The 18,252-nt window shown below is 46.9% G+C and overlaps 2 protein-coding genes across 2 annotated transcripts in view; one reads left to right on the forward strand and one right to left on the reverse strand.

Annotated features, from left to right (window-relative positions):
• The window catches only part of tent5d (terminal nucleotidyltransferase 5D), an 8,462-nt gene extending 2,146 nt beyond the window's left edge, over nucleotides 1-6,316 (forward strand). Inside the window, exons 2-3 of the mRNA XM_076043492.1 lie at nucleotides 757-1,077; nucleotides 1,439-6,316. Coding sequence (XP_075899607.1) covers nucleotides 757-1,077; nucleotides 1,439-4,816 — 3,699 coding nt within the window. The 3' untranslated portion in view covers nucleotides 4,817-6,316. The remainder of the gene's footprint in view (nucleotides 1-756; nucleotides 1,078-1,438) is intronic.
• An 8,531-nt stretch (nucleotides 6,317-14,847) lies between these two features.
• hmgn6 (high mobility group nucleosome binding domain 6) lies at nucleotides 14,848-18,195 on the reverse strand. The gene is made up of 6 exons (XM_076043542.1): nucleotides 18,042-18,195; nucleotides 17,047-17,079; nucleotides 16,890-16,919; nucleotides 16,235-16,282; nucleotides 16,031-16,150; nucleotides 14,848-15,900 (listed from the first exon to the last, which is right to left on the reverse strand). Exons 1-6 carry the CDS (start codon nucleotides 18,054-18,056, stop codon nucleotides 15,853-15,855), a joined length of 294 nt encoding a protein of 97 aa, XP_075899657.1. The 5' UTR covers nucleotides 18,057-18,195; the 3' UTR covers nucleotides 14,848-15,852.
• Nucleotides 18,196-18,252: the final 57 nt, after the last annotated feature.

The raw sequence follows: 18,252 nt of genomic DNA on the forward strand, positions 1-18,252 counted from the left end.
AATAATTGACTGTTTATTAATCCCAACTAGTTCCACTTTGTGTCACAGATTACACAGGTGTTATGTAAAAGCTTGCGTGCGTTCACAGCGCCGGGGAACGCAGGCATTGTTTGTATTTCACACTCATCATGCATGCACATACACCAAAACAGATGTGTGTCTTTAATTAGTGACGTTGGTGTGATTAATGCAGTCTGCCGGTGATGACTCATTCAGTTTAACCCTTGCTCTTCTAGTGGATACAATCAATAAACAAAGGCCTGTTGAAGTTTTAGTATTTTCTTTAGCATTATTTACTCATTATGACATCTTAATTTTTTTGTATTTTCAAAAGCACGAAACAACATCCTCCATCAGCACAATTAGTGTTCTACCTTAGTGAGACAGAGTGAGTGATGTGGTACTGTTTCTGATCTGATTAAATTGTGCAGATTTTGTATGTTCATTCTTAATTTATTTCATAATCTCCTGCAATTTGGTTGAACAGCCAAATGATATTCATACTGGGCATTTCCATGTGGGTCGCTCCATGTGTCGGTCTGCCAACACAGCAGTTACATTAGCATTATGAAAAGCTTGTCAGCCAAGCTGTGACTTGCAGACAGATTGGCAAGAGAGTCTACATATTGAGTGCTAAATATGTGTAGAGAAATAGAGTCAAAACAGAGTTTTTAAATATCTCATTGTTACACTCCATCCCTCCCCCCCCCACCCCCCCACCACCACCACCACCAACTCTCACCATCTATCCTTTAGGGCAGCAGCATGTCTGAAACCAAATCCAGGACCAGCCAACGCTTCCACAGCCTGAATGCCGAGCAAGTCGAAGTTCTCCATCACGTGCTGTCAGAGGCGGTTCCCATCCACGGCAGGGGGAACTTTCCCACGCTGGAGCTGCGTCCTCGAGACATCATCATTGCAGTGCGGGCCAGGCTGCAGAAGCAGGGGATCACAGTACGAGATGTTCGCCTGAACGGTTCCACAGCCAGCCATGTTCTTGTCCAAGACAATGGAAGTGGCTACAAGGACCTGGATATCATCTTTGGAGTGGAGCTGCCCAGTCAAGAGGAGTTCCAGGTATAATTACTGCACTGTTTGAAGAGAATAATGACGCGGGTCAATGTAACAAGACTTGGGAGCTGTGGTTTACCCTTGTGTATTGAAAGTATTAACTGTGATATGTTACCCTGGAGAACTGGATCCTCTTTCTTTAAGCAGTTGCACAATCCACCTATGCTGTACTGCTATGGTTATGACAATGTACCTAATATTAAGTAACAAAACTGTCACTATATTATGTTGCAATTGCATCAGGCATAAGTACAATTTTATTTTACAGAATTTACACCCCAAGAGCATTATTTAATTCCAAATACAAGTTGTAGGTGTAATATTTACCTATTCTTTGACCTATTTCCATATTATTTACCTATTTCAGGTAATTAAGGAGTCAGTGCTGAGCTGCTTGCTGGACTGCCTACCTGCAGCGGTCAACAGGGAGCGTATCAGCAGTGCTACGATGAAGGAGGCCTACGTTCAAAAAATGGTCAAGGTCTTCAGTGAGTACGATCGCTGGAGCCTCATATCACTGTCAAACAACAGCGGCAAAAACCTGGAGCTCAAATTTGTGAGTGTGCTCAGGCGGCAGTTTGAGTTCAGCGTTGATTCCTTCCAGATCATCCTGGATCCTCTCTTGGAGTCCTATATGCAGCAGGAACTGCAGCACAAAAGTAATGTAATTGATCAGAAAGACCAGTTTGCAGGTGACGAGCATAAAGACTCCATGTTAAGCCAGACCTCTGCTCCAGAAACAGAGGATGTTAATGGCAAAGATTTATCAGGCAAAGAGGAGGCTCTGATCAGTCAGACACAACAGAGAGAGGAGGATCACGGAAAGGAATCAAACCCCTCACAACAAATTAAAGAGACAAACAAGACAACCTTGCCAAAGTTTGAAACAAATCAACAAGAGAAAACACCTGTGGAGCTGAAAGAAGAGTCACCACAGACAGACAACGTTACCTTGACAGATGTATCCAACCAGGTTCCTCTTAGAACCTCATCAGAAATGGGAAAAACCTCTGTAGAAACTGAACAACCAACTCAGATCGAAATCAGACAAGAGCCAGAGCTCCTGGGTGAAGCCAAATGTTCAGCAAAGGTAGTACAGGCAGAGGAAACCAAGGTCGACGATGGGCAGCAGCTAGTGCAGTGCAGCCAAACAGAAATCTGCTCCCCGCCGGAGAAGACTGAGAAGACAATGCCTGTACTAGAACAGAGCGAACTCAAACAGCGTATGCAACAGTCCGAGCTGCCAGAAACCTCAAACAAATCCCAGACGGAGTTGCTAAAGCTGTCAGAAGAATGGATTGGCACAGATCCTTCTAAGTATTTTAGTGTGGACCAGGGTGGAGATGAGAAAGATAAAACACAACACGTGTCTCTGTCAGATGCAAAAACTGAGGAGCAGTCAGCAGATGAAAATAAAGTAGAAACAGAGGCCGAGGAGAAATCAGAGAGGGAAGAGGACACAGAAATAGACAAAGAGAAAAAAGAGATAAGAGCATCAGAAGCAAAAAATATCGAAGACACACAGGGTATTGATTGCTCCAGCTCCCCCTCTCCCATATCTCTTAGTTTTGACAACGTACAATCTGCTTGCACACAGGATACACTGGACATTACCAGCACATATCACTCTGACAACTTGGAAAAAACACACAACTCACTCGATGCCCTCAGTCCTCCAGACACTCAGGATGTTTCACCTGCACCACCTAGCCTTGTTTCTGACAAAAAGACCTCCTCCCCAACTTCCTGTAAGGCCTCAGAGAGACTCTCTCACATGGTGGTGCTCAAACACTCCTCCCCTAAACCGCCCCGGAGAATGTGTCGCAAGATCGCCCCCAACTCCAGCCCGAGTCCGGCACCTGAGAGAGCTCCTGCCACAGCCCCATGTGTCAGGCCGGGCCTCAGCCTCAGCCCGAGCCCTGAACCTCAGATGCTTCCTGACCCTGAGCAAAAGTCTCCCACTTCAGACCCAACATCTTCCCCCGCAATCAGCGCTGCCTCCACGCCAAACTCTGGGCCTGAGAGCGAACTCTCCAATGACATAAATCCACATTTAGAACTTACCTCAGCCCCCGATACCATCCCTGATCTGTCTGTCTTGCCCTCTGCTGTGGATCCTCCATTCACTTTACCTCAAAAGCCTTCAACCCCACCACTGACCGCAGAGAGTATAGGCGGGCAAATTATTCACAACTCACACGAGGCACATTCGGATTGCGACGATAAGATGCAGTCCGCCGACAGCGAAACCGTTGTTGCATCCGGACAATCAGATCTCACTAACTCAGAGGAGGTGTCGGTCTCTCACGCAGACACAGCCAGGCCAAACACCCAAGAACCCGAGCATACCTCAGACGTTGAGCTCAGCGACGGACAGGAAAACAGAGAAGACTGGACCACAGAGTTGAACTTGGATCAGCCTCAGGACGACGACTCGATGAGAACTGCATCAAGTTCACCCTCTCCTTCCCAGTGCGTCACTCCTCCGGCGTCCTGTCTCACCCCTCCTGTGCTCAGCCTCTCTGCTCCTTGTTTCACTCCGTCGCCACCCGGCCTCAGCCCTCTCCAATGCCTGACCCCTTCGTCGTACAGCTTTTCGTCCCCAGGGTCAAGTAATGTCAGCCCTGTCGCCAACTTCAACTCCCCACCTCCGAGTTGCAGCCCAACCTCTTCTGGCCTGTGCTCGCCCCCGTACCTCACCCCTCCGATGCTGAGTCTCAGCCCTCCGCCTCTCTGTCCGAGCCCCCCATCTCCCTCACTCAGCCCGCCCCTCCTCTGCCTCACTCCACCGATGGAGTCCGAGGACCTCGTACCTCAGGTATCTTCAGATATAGAGCCTTTGATACTGAACACGGACGGCAAGAATCATTTCAGTGAGTCCTCCCCTCAGCCAGTTGAAGACCTACAGCCGGACGAGACAAATATCTCGTCACTGCCTCAGGTTGCAGAGCCCGTTTCTTTTCTGATCACAATTCCGAGCGCAACCTCACATTCTTTGCCTGCACCTCAGTGTAAGAGCCCAGGGGACTCAGCCCCTCCAAAAGCCGATGAAGTATCCTGCTCTGTGCCTGAAAACAAAGAGGTTCCCGAGGTAGCCAGTGACATGCCTGAACAGAGCAACAATCCTCAGGCATCTGGCTCTGTCCTTGCCGTTGAGGTGTTGGCGGAGAGCATGTACGGTGACTTCGAGGCAGCCATGGACCACTTGCGCTATCGCTTAATTGCCACCAGGAACCCCGAGGAGATCCGTGGTGGCGGCCTGTTGAAGTACAGCAACCTGCTAGTGAGGGACTACAGGCCGGCCAGCGAAACTCAGATAAAGACCCTGGAGCGCTACATGTGCTCGCGCTTCTTCATCGATTTCCCCGATGTGCAGGAGCAGCAGAGGAAGATCCTGTCCTACTTAAAGAACCACTTTATCGGCGAGGAGAGGAGCAAGTACCAGTATCTGATGACGCTGCGCCGCGTGGTCGACGACAGCACGGTGTGTCTGATGGGACACGAGCGGCGTCAGACACTCAACATGATCACAGTGCTGGCACTGAAAGTTCTCGGCGAGCAGAACATCATCCCCAACACAGACCACGTCACATGCTTCTACCAGCCCGCGCCGTATCTCGCAGAGCACACTGCCCCCTATTTAGCGGAACCCAGCTACTGCAGCTACTACATACCCCAGGGGGGATCAACTCTGCTTTACCAACCGTACCCCTTACACCTGCACACTCAGACTGGATTAGTCTAAAACACAACAAACACATTCATGCGTATGTGAACACGACAATGGCTGAGTGAAGGGGAAGGTGCTCACAAGAGAAAAGCGCCAAAAGAGCTCAAGAATGGAAATATAATCCAGGGATAAACTGTTTGGTCTATAATAGACCTATGGGGGTGGGACTAAGTGGGTTTTCCAGTAAACTCCCAGAATGTCTTGTGAGGGTCTAACATGATCATATTTAATTGTCTGGGCTTTGTTGGAAAATAGTAATTCTTCCGATATTGTTGAAAAAATGCTGTATGCACTACATGAGTCATAGCCCTTTGGTCTCCCTAGGAAACCAGCTGTGCTGTTGACATTCACGCACGCATGTACGCATGCACGCGCAAATACACACACACACACACACACACACACACACACGACACACTTCCAGGTTCTTGAATTCTTGTACATTCTTTTCATGTTCTTAGTGTGTTGTTCCTAATGCGTTTGTTCAGAATGTGGACCTTGCCTGTGGTTGATATTGTGCATGGATAAGTTAGGACTGTTCTCTCACTGCCAAATACTGTGTAACTACTATGCTTCTTAAACTGTTTAATGTAACTTTGTCAATCTTTTACAGGGGGGGGCATACTGATGGGCCAGTCTAGCAGTGTGTACAATACTTGTATTGGAAAACACACATGCATGTACCAACACACTTACAAAAACACACAAACAGACATGAGGTTTACAATTTCAACACCGTTAGACATGCATGAGTAGCTGAATATAACGTACATTCTGAAGTCTAAGCAAAAGGCTTTTGATTAAAAATGAAAACTGATCTATTTTTGCAAGACTTTCCAAGATGATACTCAGTGGTAAACAGACAGGTTAGTACCTATATTTAAAAAAAAATTGCCAACAACAATGCCTTTGCTATAGACTGTACAGCGTACTGATTACAATATATCATGTGCAGATACACTACATTGTTTTCAGGTAAAATTGTATGAAGATGTAGTGCTTGATTCCTTTCTCTCGTGGAGTCCTTTCTGTAATCTTGTGGCGTACTGTACCATCTAGTGTTGATTTATTTGATGCTAAAGTTTACTCTGTGGAGGTGGCCAGGTTGTAACCATCTTTGGGTCATCTCTAAAACCTCGGGCGCTGGAATTTTGTGCGTTTCCTCGCAGCACGAATCAACAGTCTATAACCCACACAGTCAGAATCGACGTGAAAACCGGTTCCAGTCCACTCCAGACCAGTTCCAACCATGTGACAGCAACTATGACCAAAGATGGTTTAGGGGAAAAATCAAGTGCCTAAATGTGAGACATGATTGGCATGTCTTTATCTCACTGCACTGGGGGTATGAAACGGGGTGGGCATGGGGCTTAGTAGGGTATGTGTTGAGTTGTTGACCCCTGTTACTGCTGCCTGTTTTGATGTCTATTTTAATGTAGTCCTTTGTTGTAGTTTATTCGTGTACATTTTGATAAAAAAAAAAAAAAAGAAACATAATAAATTGTAAACTTCACACCCTCAGACGCCGGAGGCATCGAGTCATTTTTTTCACCCAAAGCACAGAAAACAGAAAACACACCGCAGTGCCTCCCTTCCCTCGTCTTTTTCCGCTCCCGTTCTTGTCGACTGCACTGGCGTCGCCTCTCCCCGAAACATCCCGCTGTCGCCTCCCCATCATCATCGCGCTGCGCAATGATCCACTTAAGCGTGACCGCCGAATCATGACGGTGCCCAGAAGAGCGACGCAAAGCTGTGAAATTCTGTCTGTCTGAGCCCTCTTAGCGCAAATCACCTGTCCTTTAGATGTGTTTTGGACCTGAATGACGCACGGGCCTACGCAACCACGCCGGCCTCGGCAGCGTGTAAATGTGAGGAGGAGAATGCGGCGTGTGAGGTATGAGAGTGACAGAAGAGATGGGGGGGCAGGGACGAGTGCGTTGTGTTTGTGTGTGTGTGTGTGTTCAGAAGGGAATAAATGTGCAGAAGCAGCATCAGGTGGTCCCCTTCATCTCGTAATTGAAGCGAGGTGCAGTGTAATGAGACATTAGAGCCGGCTCCCTCCTCCCATTTCACACCCCCGATAAGTTGTGTGTGGATCGGAGGGGACGGCGCCCGCCACCGCCGTCACGCATCACGCTTTGGCAGCCGCAACAGGCTCGCGCTCACGCACGTGAGGCTGCGGGCATGTGGCTCTCTCTCCCTCTCTCTCTCTCTCTCTCTCTCTCTCTTTCTTTCCCTCTTTCTCTCTCTGGGAGACAAAGTAAGTCTGTGATCTAATAGGGTCTGTATCAGTGTCTCACAGACCTCAGAGCCACTTGTGTCCATGCAGGGGGTTTCCATAGAGACAGAGACAGGAGAAGCACAGTGGGCTCAGGGAGCAATGACGAAAGACAAGGGAAGACCCACACGGCAAATGAGGGGGCGAGTGATAAATAGAGGGATGATGGAGGGGAAAAAAGGAGAAGAAAAGAAATGCAGTGGGTGAGGGAAGCCAAAGATGAGACGGTGGACAGAGGAGGGATGAAATAAAGAGACGTGGGCGGAGTCGAAGGGAAAGAAGGAACAGCGAGTGACTCTGAGAGGTGCTTTAGGTGGAGGTGGTGGTGGGGTGGGGTGGGGAGCAGCAGGGGGGGAGTCGTAGGGGAGAGTGTGGGAGGCTGTCAGGGCGCTGGGGAGTCACAGCGAGGTGGCTGCAGTGACGACAGCAGTGATGTTAGAGCACATGCAGGAGCGCGCACATCAATATTCCTAATGGCCGGCCCGCCCGCCCGCCCTCAGCAAACAGAGTCAAAGCCGCTGCGAACAAGAATCACCCACACGTTAGCCTCTCTCTCTCTCTCTCTCTCTCTCTCTCTCTCTCTCTCTCTCTCACCCTTTCTGGCTCTAATACAACGTATATTCAGCTGCATACACATATCACATCTTTGAAGCTTATAGACAAATCAGATGGTTCTTGTCATGTGTCTAAAAAAATCCCACCAACCTGTTCAGGTGTGCGCAGCCTGCGTGGTGCTAGAGGGCTGGAAACAAGTGAAACAAGTCATCCCAGAGCCAACCGGAGTGCACAAACGTGGCCGTGGGCCAATTATTGGGCGTCCTCATTCATCTCATCTCGCTAATGAATTTCTCTGTACGCTTTCTGTCAATTACCGCCCGCTTTAAAGTTTCCTGAGAGCAGGGGTTTGATAGTTTGCGCTGCACCTGCGATGATGAAACACACTGAGTGGCTGGTGATTCACAAAAAGAGAGAGAGAAAAAAAAACATCATTCGCTAATGTGTGTCACTCTCCTCTGCATAAAGTATTGACTTTTTGTGATGAGTGCCAGGTAATGAAAGGGCTCCGTTGGTGTATGTTGTTCATAATTTTGCTTCATCTGCCCCCCTCCTGCACCCCGACCCCCACCATACCACCCACGTCCTCTCTCTCCCCTCCCTCCCAGCCCTCTTCCTTCACCGCAGTGACTCAGTCCTCTTCCAGCTGAGGGTAAGCAAAAGATAAAAAATCTTGATGAAAAACAGCCAAGAAAAAAAAAGATTTTTACGCAAATGCGCACATAACTCTTGTTTTTGATCAGTAACGCACAAACACATGCGCATGCACACACACACACACACACACACACACACACACACACACACACACACACACGGGGTGATGCATTTGCTAATTTATGCTGCCTAAAAGAAAAAAGAAGCACTTTGGGAGCGATTTAAAAATAGTTCTCTGGAAGAGTTTTGTCGTCACTCTGACATCGATAAATGGTTTCTGAAGGGCGAACTTTCCATACATGGAGCCCAAATCACACTCGCAAAAAAAAAAAATCCCTGAGGAGCCAGAGCTGCCCATCATCATCATCACCTTGTTGTCTGTTCTATTTTCTGGTGCAGATAACCGTCATACAATACGCGCTCTCATATCACTTTGTGTTGGAGGCCCCTGAATGGTGCCGTTACGTCTTACGTGCTAGATCTATTTTGGAATTTGTGGGTCATCGAGGCCTCTTTTTCATTATTAATTATGCAAATTAAATGCAGCCTAATGGAAGATGATATTAGCCTCGTGACAGACTCGGGCTTGCATAACAGGTGATCAATCAGGCGGACAGAAAAGGCAGATTTCCGACAGAGGGAGGCATTCGACAGGCGTTTACATGCAGCTATTGGGCGCTCAGGTTTGATTCACACACCATCCCACACTTATGGAATAATACTGCATGTTTGGCACAGGGAAAGATATGAGGTATCCGTACATTCATCTCATCAGAGTGTTTTCAGAGATCAGGTTGTCCTGTATTCTCATTTCTAAAAAAGCTGGTTGGTTGCATCTGAAATAAATAGTTCTGCAAGTACTGGAGCAACGACTACAAGCAAAAATTTAAACAAGGTTTCCTAAACCTTATAAGTGAGAAATTGCAGGAATTAAATTGAATGATTGGTTTTCCACTGGGACAACACTAGATCAAACAAGTTATTGTTGATACTGACAAGACACCAGTCTTGTGTGCAAAAGTTTAAAAAGAAGGGAAATAAAGGTGCCGGCACTTGATGTGTCATTAATGCTGGTCATTGAGACAGTTGCATTGTTTTATGCATTGATTTTCGAAGGTTGTCTTGACTTTGAACATCATCATTGTGTGGTTTACCCCATCAACATATAATATTTTTGGAATAAAAAAGTTGGAGTTGCAATCTAGCGACTTTGAGTAAAAAGTCGCTACATTGTTGGAGTTGCAATGTAGCGACTTTGAGGAAAGTAAAATTTTTAAATGGACACTGTTAACCAGTCCGAAAGTCATTAAATATAGTCTAATTAGAATCATCTTAACCCCGACCTTATGTATCAACTGTAACGGAGTTAGTTACAGTTGTTGTTGTTTCATTCCAAAATATTCTAGTAGATAAACTTGGACCATCACTGGGTGAAATCATGAGTTTCAATCAGGCCCCCAGAGTCCAAGATGGCAGCCGATTGATTTCAATGAAGTTGCTCACCCAGCGCATACGCCAAAAAGTTTTTGACCTCCGCACTAATGGGCCAACAGAGCGTGCGGAGTAGTGTCACTTCCCATCATGCCTCTGTAACTCACATGACCTATTTGACCAATCAGAACAATTTTGGAGAACATCACTTACAGACACGTAAGGACGTAGCCAATCAGAACATCACAGCACGTACGACATTGTGACATCACACTGGGAATAAACTGTTTTCTGGTGATTTTCTGGCCTTAATCATTTTTTAAAAAAAACAACAACTAAAAGACGATAACTGAAAAATCTACAATAGAAAGATTTGATATGAATCGTGTTTCAGGTCACAGTCGTCATGTCAGCCGTTTTAAATGTGTTAATTTTTGTATTGAGGTCTATGGGGAAACTGTTTTTGGTTGCAGTACCTCAAGTGACCACTGGGAAAATATCGGCACGCCACCATATTGCCAATTTGGTATCAAGTTCTTATAATACATCCATGGTTTCAATGTGGTGGCTGTCTGTGTTCTTTGCAGGGAGAGATGTACGGTGGCTGACAAGGGCCAAGCACAATATAGTTGCCTAATGTGCCTTAGTTGGCGAAAACAGCTGCATGTATGCAAACGATGCAAATTCACAAACACAAACATAAGTCTAAACAAGGTACAAAAAGAGGATTGTAGTGCAAATGAAAAAAAAAAGTGCTGCAAGACATAAAAACATATACGTAATCATCAAATGCGCTGCAAAACACAACAGATGCAAACCAAGAAAACATGCAAACGCAAAAAACGCTGCATAAACCAGTCACTGCAACAGAAGTGCTCCAAACCTGCAGGGGGCGCTCTTAGCGGAACAGCTCAATGGAGAGACACACAGGCAGACCGAGGACGGCTGACTAATGTTGTTTCAAACAACAGCAGGAAGGTACGGCTTAGCTCGCTAATATGACTTATTAGAGTATATTTCATGCCAGTTTCTACTGGAAACTTTCTAGTCAGCCGTCCTCAGTCTACCTGTGTGTCTCTCCTTTGAGCTGTTCCGCTAAGAGCGCCTCTGCAGGTATGGAGCACTTCCAATGCAGTGACTGGTTTATGCAGCTTTTTTTTCTCTCGTTTGGATGTATTTTCTTGGTTTGCATCTGTTGTGTTTTGTATCGCTTCTCTGTTTGCAGCGCATTTGATTATTAAATATATGTTTTTATGTCTTGCAGCACATTTTTTCTTTTTGTACCTTGTTTAGACTTGTGAATTTGCATCATTTCCATACCTGCAGCTGTTTTCACCAATTAAGGCACATAAGGCAGTAGTATTGTGTTTGGCCCTTGTCGGCCACTGTAGAGATGAGATCAAAATGGCTCAAAGGGGTTCTTCATCCATTTTAACTAAACAGGCTGAGGGCTATTTTTAGATAGGGATATTTTGACCAGTCCTCAAAACTGTAGCCTTAAACCTTTAATGTAAAAGCATTTTTGAAAAGGCAGGGCATTAACTGAGGTTATAGTGTTCTGTTTGAAGCCTGCACCGGTTCTGGGAAGTGGGCGGGGCTTGCGCTGAAGGGTCGAAAATCAATAGAAGTCAATCGTAAAGTCCTCGTAAAGGTAGCTTTACACCACTCGCGCCGTGCGTAGGGCGGCGCAGAAAGTAATGGGGGTGGGGGAGGGGGGGTAAAGAGAAGGAGCGCGCGGGGAGGGAGTGAGGGAGAGGGGAGAAGAGCTGGATGCAGATGGGATCTATTCTCTACGCGCACGCAGACGAGATGGAAATGAGTGGGCGCCTGTGACGTCAATCAGGACGTGTACACACACACACACACACACACACACACTTTCTCTTCCACTCCCATGCTAATACATGCTTCACTGCGAACTGCAGCGGTGCCACGAACCAGTGGCACACACAAACACAAACCGACCCCCCCCCCACACACACACACACACCACCACCACCACAACCACCACCACCACCCATAAAAAAGACAAAGAAAAAATAATCGCAGACAACACAGGCAACAGCTCTGTGTCGTCGTGTGTCTTGTCACTTAACATCTGCTCATCTCCAGCGGGACCAGGATCCGGTCCGGGGTGTGTGTGTGTGTGTGTGTGTGTGGGGGGGGGGGGGGGGGGGGCATTTGGGTTGTTTTTTTTTTTTTGTTTGTTCTTGGTTGTTGTTGTTGGTGTTGTTGTTTTTTTTTGGGGGGGGGGGCATTTCACTGGGGCCATCTTCACACAAAATGTCATTGTGTACCTGCTTCCAACTACGTGCGCTCTTGTGTGCAAGCATGTGCAAAAGTGTGACGTTTGTTTTTCCTCGTCAAATTACTCCCCCCCCCCCCCCCCCATCTCTCTTTTTATTGTCACTCTATCTCTCAGACACACACGCACGCACGCACGCACTGGTATCCCTGGTGACGACAGCACATCGTTTATAATCACTTCCTCGTAAAAGGTCATTCTCATCTTTTACTCCTCAGAATTTCCTCCCCACTTCCTTCTCCTCCCAGTGTGTACACTCCATTGCACATATACAAGCACGCGCGCACGCGCTGCTCCAGGCAAAACCTTGACCAGAGTGGAGTGGACAGAGGCTGTGAATGGATGATGTCTGTGGGGAGGAGACAGCAGCGGCGGCCGGTGCGTGGGATGACACAACGGGATGTGTGCACGTTATTAAAGGGAAAGGCATCTATTTTAGTCAACAACACTCATAACCCGAGTTAAGGAGAAGGGGGGGGGGGGGGAGAGGCAGACAGACAGACAGACAGACAGAAAGCAAGGAGGGGGGGGGGGGGGGGGGATAAAAACAAAAATAAACACCTCAGTTCGAGCGGATGAAAACATAAAAGTGATGCTGAAGAGAATGTTCCGGGGGATGGGGAGGATGGAGGGAGTAGGGGCGTGGGGGGCGGGGGGCATCCTCGTACCAAAGCTGTTAACGAGTCCCGGGGCTGGTCACAGCAGGCAGCGTGAACGCGCCAATCAATAAAGGCGTGGGAGCCCGACATCACAAATACAAGGGAAGGTTCAGGGACAGAGCGGGGAGGAGGCGGGGGGACCACCACCACCACCGCCACCGCTATCGCCATGACTCAGACCGGGAACTTTTCCCCCCCGTCTGTCTGATCAATACCGCATTTCCCCTGCAGCCCACTCACCCCGACGATCCACTCACTTCCTGAATGGATCTTACTCACTGGAGGGCGCTGAGTTTAGACAGCCTGCTCTCCGGCAGCCTTTACCACCAGACACATCCGTCCATAAGAGCGGCTGCCACTTTCAAATGAATAAAAAATAAATAAATAAAAATGCGAAAGGATTTGGTTTTCAAAAGGGGTCCGCGTGCTTTTTTTTTTTCTTTTTTTTTAACCACTGTTCGAGATGATCGATGCCCCGTTTCGCGTCTCCCCCTGCCGGCTCGAAAGCACGCTTTTAAACTCAGAAAGTCAAAGGCAAAAAAAAAAAAAAAAAAAAAACAACGGGGGGACTCGCTGGGACAAGCGCGAGGCGACACGAGCCACACAACCGTGACACGAGGCCGCCATCTAGCGGTGCAATGGTGTAATGACGCATTTGCGCGCCAGCAACAACAACAAAAAAAAATATCGACAAAATGGAGCCCGGTGCCCGGCCATGACAATGCGGGTCAGAGGGGCTGCGAGTGCTTCACCGCCGACGTCCACCGAGACCGCGAGTGAAGAGTTCCACTCGCGAGATATTCTGATTCCATTTCTTTGTCCATTAATTCGGGCACATTTTATAAAAACGCTTCGTGCTGCTGCTGTCGCTGCTCTCAGACCTTATTGGATGATAAAACACGTTGTAAAAACGCTGCACATCCACAAATAATTACAGCACACACAGGCGCGCAGGTGAGGCGTTTACAGAGCTAGCATGCAGTTTTAAGCTAAATGCACGCAAACAATGCACACTAAAAAAAAAAAAAAAAAATCAAAAACAAAAAAACGCTCTCCCCTCTATTTATCCTGCATAAACTGTCTCCTGGTTGCAGCTGCCTGCCTGGCGTCACACGACCACCAGGTGCAACTCTTGATGATCCATAAGCGTCTTTTCCCCTGTGAGATTGGTGAAATAAATATCCGAATGTCCAGTTGAAAAGGGAATGAAGCTGAGTGGGACTGTGAAGGGGTGGGGGGCGGGGGGGCACCTGTGCTCCTCCTTGGGTTCATGCAGAGTTGAGATCTGCCCGTTAGAAGCCCAGAAACGCGTGAATGAACGGAGGTGGCCAGACACCACAGTCTGCTCCGTCGGTGGGTTGAGGCCTCGAGGGCAGACGTGCGCAAAGACATTGCTTCCATCTGCCCCGCACCGTATCAAATGTATAAGCAGCAGCAGGAGGCTCCAGATTCACTCCATCAGTCTGCAAATCCTTCTGATGTACGATACACAGTGAGAAGGAGAACAGAACCCTGAACCTCAGCTGACCTTTAGCTCGGCCTGTGATCCACAACCCCTCAGATCTGCTGCGGTGGACCTCTGAGGTGAGTTCCTCTTATCGGTTTCATCGGCAGGGACTTTTTCGGATCAAGGTGTTACCTCGGTTCATCAGAATTGACACTGGCAGAGGTTGTGTGGCCACAATTACTGATCTTAGCAAGTTGCACGACTGCTCAGAGGAGGAGTTTGAGGAGTTCGTAGAACAATAACACAGATCGTATCAACTCGAAATTCATGTACACATGTAGACCTGTTAAATGGATATTGGATCCTTTGTGACCCTGAGTTAGCAGCTTTCACCATCGCCAGCTTGTTTAATGTATTCTGTGCAATCCTTTTCTCACTGATTAGGGACAGTATATTCAAGCATTGCGATGCTAAGTTTATTTTTGAATCGGTGAAAACAGAAGAGTGCTGACATGATGCAAGGCTGCACAGCGGGCAGGCCAGAGACTGAAACATGGACTTCAACTGAGACTCTTGTTCTCAGGGTGCGTTATTGTGTTCAAGACTTCAGGATGAATTCAGAGCAGGTTTTACTGAGCCATCGGCTCTTAACTGTGCAAACGAGGAGGCTGGACGTCCCCTCAAGCTCCCAATAAAGACGACTTGAGACGCAGGTTCGAGGAAAATTCCCAGGACTTGTTTTTATTAAGAGAATTTTAGAACATAAGAGAGGGACCAGACACCTGCATTTGTCAGAAGATTTCCAAATCTGATCGTTTAAAAAAAAAAACAAAAACCAAAAAAAAAACAAAAAACAAGGGTGTTTTAGAAAAGCATGACAGCGTGGATGGAGCAGGAGCTGTTATTTTTTTCTTTTTCTAGATTTTTTTTTCCTTCTTTTTTTTTTTTTACACGCAGGGTCGTCTTTTGAGAGAGACGGGTCGGAGGCATTGCTGTTCCCGGAATGTTTCACATGTTCATCTTCCTCTTTCTTATGTGGACAACACACTTCAACACGCTGTTAAAACACGATTCAATGGAAAAAAAAAAAGTGAGAGAGAGAGAGATAGAGAGAGAAAGACTGAAGCAACGGGGGAAAAGGGGGGACTCACTGCACATTTAGAGGCCTAAAAGAATAACCCACATTAACATGGCTGAACCGTTAATAAAACATGGATAAGGGTTGAACTGTAGGGGGGAGGGATCTAATCTGTGGAGGGAGAAGAGGGGAGGGGCGGTTGGCGGTGGGGGGGAGGAGGAGGAGTCGGCGAGGGGAGGGCAGCGAAATAACAGGAATACAACAACTCATAACGTAGCCAATCCGGCAGGGACGCACTTTCTACACCACACAAGCCTTCGACAATCATGAAATGCCATTTAAAAAAGATTTTTAGTGTTTTCATCCTGCTTGCAGACACTTGATATGACCACTGCAAATCTGCAAGGCGCTCCATAATCAGCTTTGCTTTTGTGCTAAAAATCTGTACGGATACTTATAAAATCATTGATAAAAATATTCCTCTGTTAACAATACGCCTTGGAGGGAAACCATGTGAGAGACTTGGGAGGGGGTCTGGTTGGCTGGCTGGAGGGAGGGCAGGGCAGGGGGTTTGTGGGTGTGGGCGGTGGGTGGGTTGGGCGGGAGGGGTCGAGGAGGAAGAGGAAGCTTGGGCAGTGGTGCTACTCGGCCTTGGCTTCTTCCTTGGCCTCCTCGGGGGCTTCCTCCACCTGCAGGAAGAAAGAGGGAGGGACCACACTTTTAATTGGACTTGTTGGTTGTTTCTGGTCTGACAAGTGCAATATTTTACCGGCGAGTGTATTTAATGTTTTTTGGAGTGTGGTGTGGTGGTCTACGCACCTCGTTGGTCTTGGCCTCTCCGTTCTCAGAGTGGTTTTCCTCGTTGGCCTCGGCCTCTGCGTTCTCCTTCGCCTTCTTGGTCTTCTTGTCCTCCTTCTTATCGTTCACAGCCTTTTCTTTCTGCATTTTGGAAGAAAATGGGGGCCGCGCTGTTAGAACTGTGTTCCATCAGCGCCCCAAACGAAGCTAATGAAGGTTCCTTACCTTGGCTGGCTTCTTGGGCTTTGCTTCCGGCTTTGCCGGAACTGGTTTCTGTAGCAAAAGGAGGGAAAGAAGGTAAACTAAGTTATGACAGAAGCTAATTTCCTGTTTTCTTTCTTTATGAAGCACCATGGGAAACAATGGCTGTTGCTAGCATGTTTTAGATTAGCAAACAAGTCCTGCAAATAAACTTTTAACTATCAGAAGACATTATTGTCCTTTTTGAGCCAATTAAAAAAACTATTTTTGATATTTTCACACTCTGGCCAATGGTATTACCTTGTATCTGCAATTTTAACTGTAAAATGACTTCAGATCCAGTTGTATGTCAGTGATTATACACTTTAAAGGCATTATTGTGCTTCTGCTAACTTTATTTACAATTAATTTCTCCACTTAAGTCGTTAAAGGTAATTTATATATTTTTAAATAGATCAAATTCAAACTATATTGATATTAATAGGTTTATATCAAATTAATCTGCTTTACTAAAATTAGAAGTTCTACTTTATGTGCACTATTTTTCTTGAGGAAAACTGTTGCTTTCTATCAATAGTAAAATTATTATTGCTACTTTTAAGCACTTTTTGTGCATAACTTTTAATTATATCCTCTAATATAAAGAAGTTGTTGGTGCACTCTATGTGAGAAGCCTTACCGATGATAACCGGGCCGATCTCCTCTTGGGCTGAAACAGAACAGAGACTGTCTTCAGAAGTGCTTGATTGTATTGAAAGTGCATGTCACACATATACCGAGTAGAAATTTTCACTTTTGATTCCAAAAAAGAAATACTAATCAACAAAAAATCTTACCTCCTCCTTTTCGGCTGCTTCTGTTCCTGTTGCCTGAAAAACACACACGTCGCAGGTTAAAAATTTTAAAAAAATCAAAATAATGCAATGTTAAACTATAAAGGCAGTTTATAAAAAGAAAAAACATTTCTCGAGCGCCTTGCACTCATACCCTGAGAAAGTGCGCGCCTGAACAAAACACTTTTCAATTTCGGGCAAAAAGTGAAATTTATTTTAAATCCAGCTCATTTTTATGGATTGCAGCCTGGAAACAGTGCGGCGGTGGACAAACAAGGGCGAGCACAGCGAGAGCTCTGCCATGTGGAGCCACTGCAGCCATATTTTAAGGGCCTGGGCCCTGCTGGTCCCCTCCTCTCCCCCATTTCCTCCTCTTGTTCAATGCATGGAGCTCACATTTAAAACTTGGCGCGGGAGTCTCGGAGAAGGGGGAGGGACCAGGCGCGACTCAGGCGCGCCACTCGGCGGCGGAGCCGCGCCATCGCAGCCATTTGGGACTATGAACAAAGAGAAAAAATATACGATTTTATCGAAACGCGACGGCGAATGTGTATTTTCGCGGCCAAAATGCAAAGTCGGGGCACTGATGCATTTTCTGGCGGCCAGTTTGGCCGGTTTGGTGGCGAAAAGGCGATAAGCGGGCCGTTTGTTCTCGGTAGGTCGGCGACGAAGGTGGACAAGAGCTGCAAAGCATGGCTGCTGCTTGTGCTTTAACTGCATGGAGACCGACAGAGACTTCTGACTCTACAAAAGGACAGACGCTCTCGGAGGGAAACGCGTTCCTTTCGCCCCACGCGCGCAGGAAAATATTCATTTTGACACGCAAAAAATGTACATTATATCTAGATTGTGGGCAAAAATTCCCGGCGAAAAATAACGGTTCCACATTGCGTTATAATTAAGTAATGTCTCAGAGGGGATGTCTTCCCAATCCCTTTGCAATGCATTAATAGCCGCAATCCGCGCCAAACTATTTTTGCTCTTTGGAAAATACGTACCTTTCTCTTGGGCATGTTGACCTCTTGGAGCTTCTCTCGCAAATACAACTAAAAAAACTGTTTTTCTTGGTGGCTTTTCAGTGCATGTGAAGACGAGTGTCTCCCAAATGCTCGGCAGTGTAGTAAACACACTGGAACAGAGAGGCGAGTGGTTGAATGGGGGGAGGGGCGCGGCTACGGCCATGATTGATAGGCGCTCGGCCAATGGCGT

Source organism: Nelusetta ayraudi, unplaced genomic scaffold, assembly GCF_046127955.1.
Source record: "Nelusetta ayraudi isolate G7.1 ecotype Tasmania unplaced genomic scaffold, CSIRO-AGI_Nayr_v1 ptg000075l, whole genome shotgun sequence".
NCBI lineage: Eukaryota > Metazoa > Chordata > Actinopteri > Tetraodontiformes > Monacanthidae > Nelusetta > Nelusetta ayraudi.

What these genes read in the sequence shown, in the direction of transcription:
- hmgn6 (XM_076043542.1), bottom strand. An exon ending in AAGCAGCCGAAAAGGAGGAG is followed by an intron (nt 16,920 to 17,046) that starts GTAAGATTTTTT and finishes GTTCTGTTTCAG; the next exon opens with CCCAAGAGGAGATCGGCCCG. An exon ending in GATCGGCCCGGTTATCATCG is followed by an intron (nt 16,283 to 16,889) that starts GTAAGGCTTCTC and finishes CTTTTGCTACAG; the next exon opens with AAACCAGTTCCGGCAAAGCC.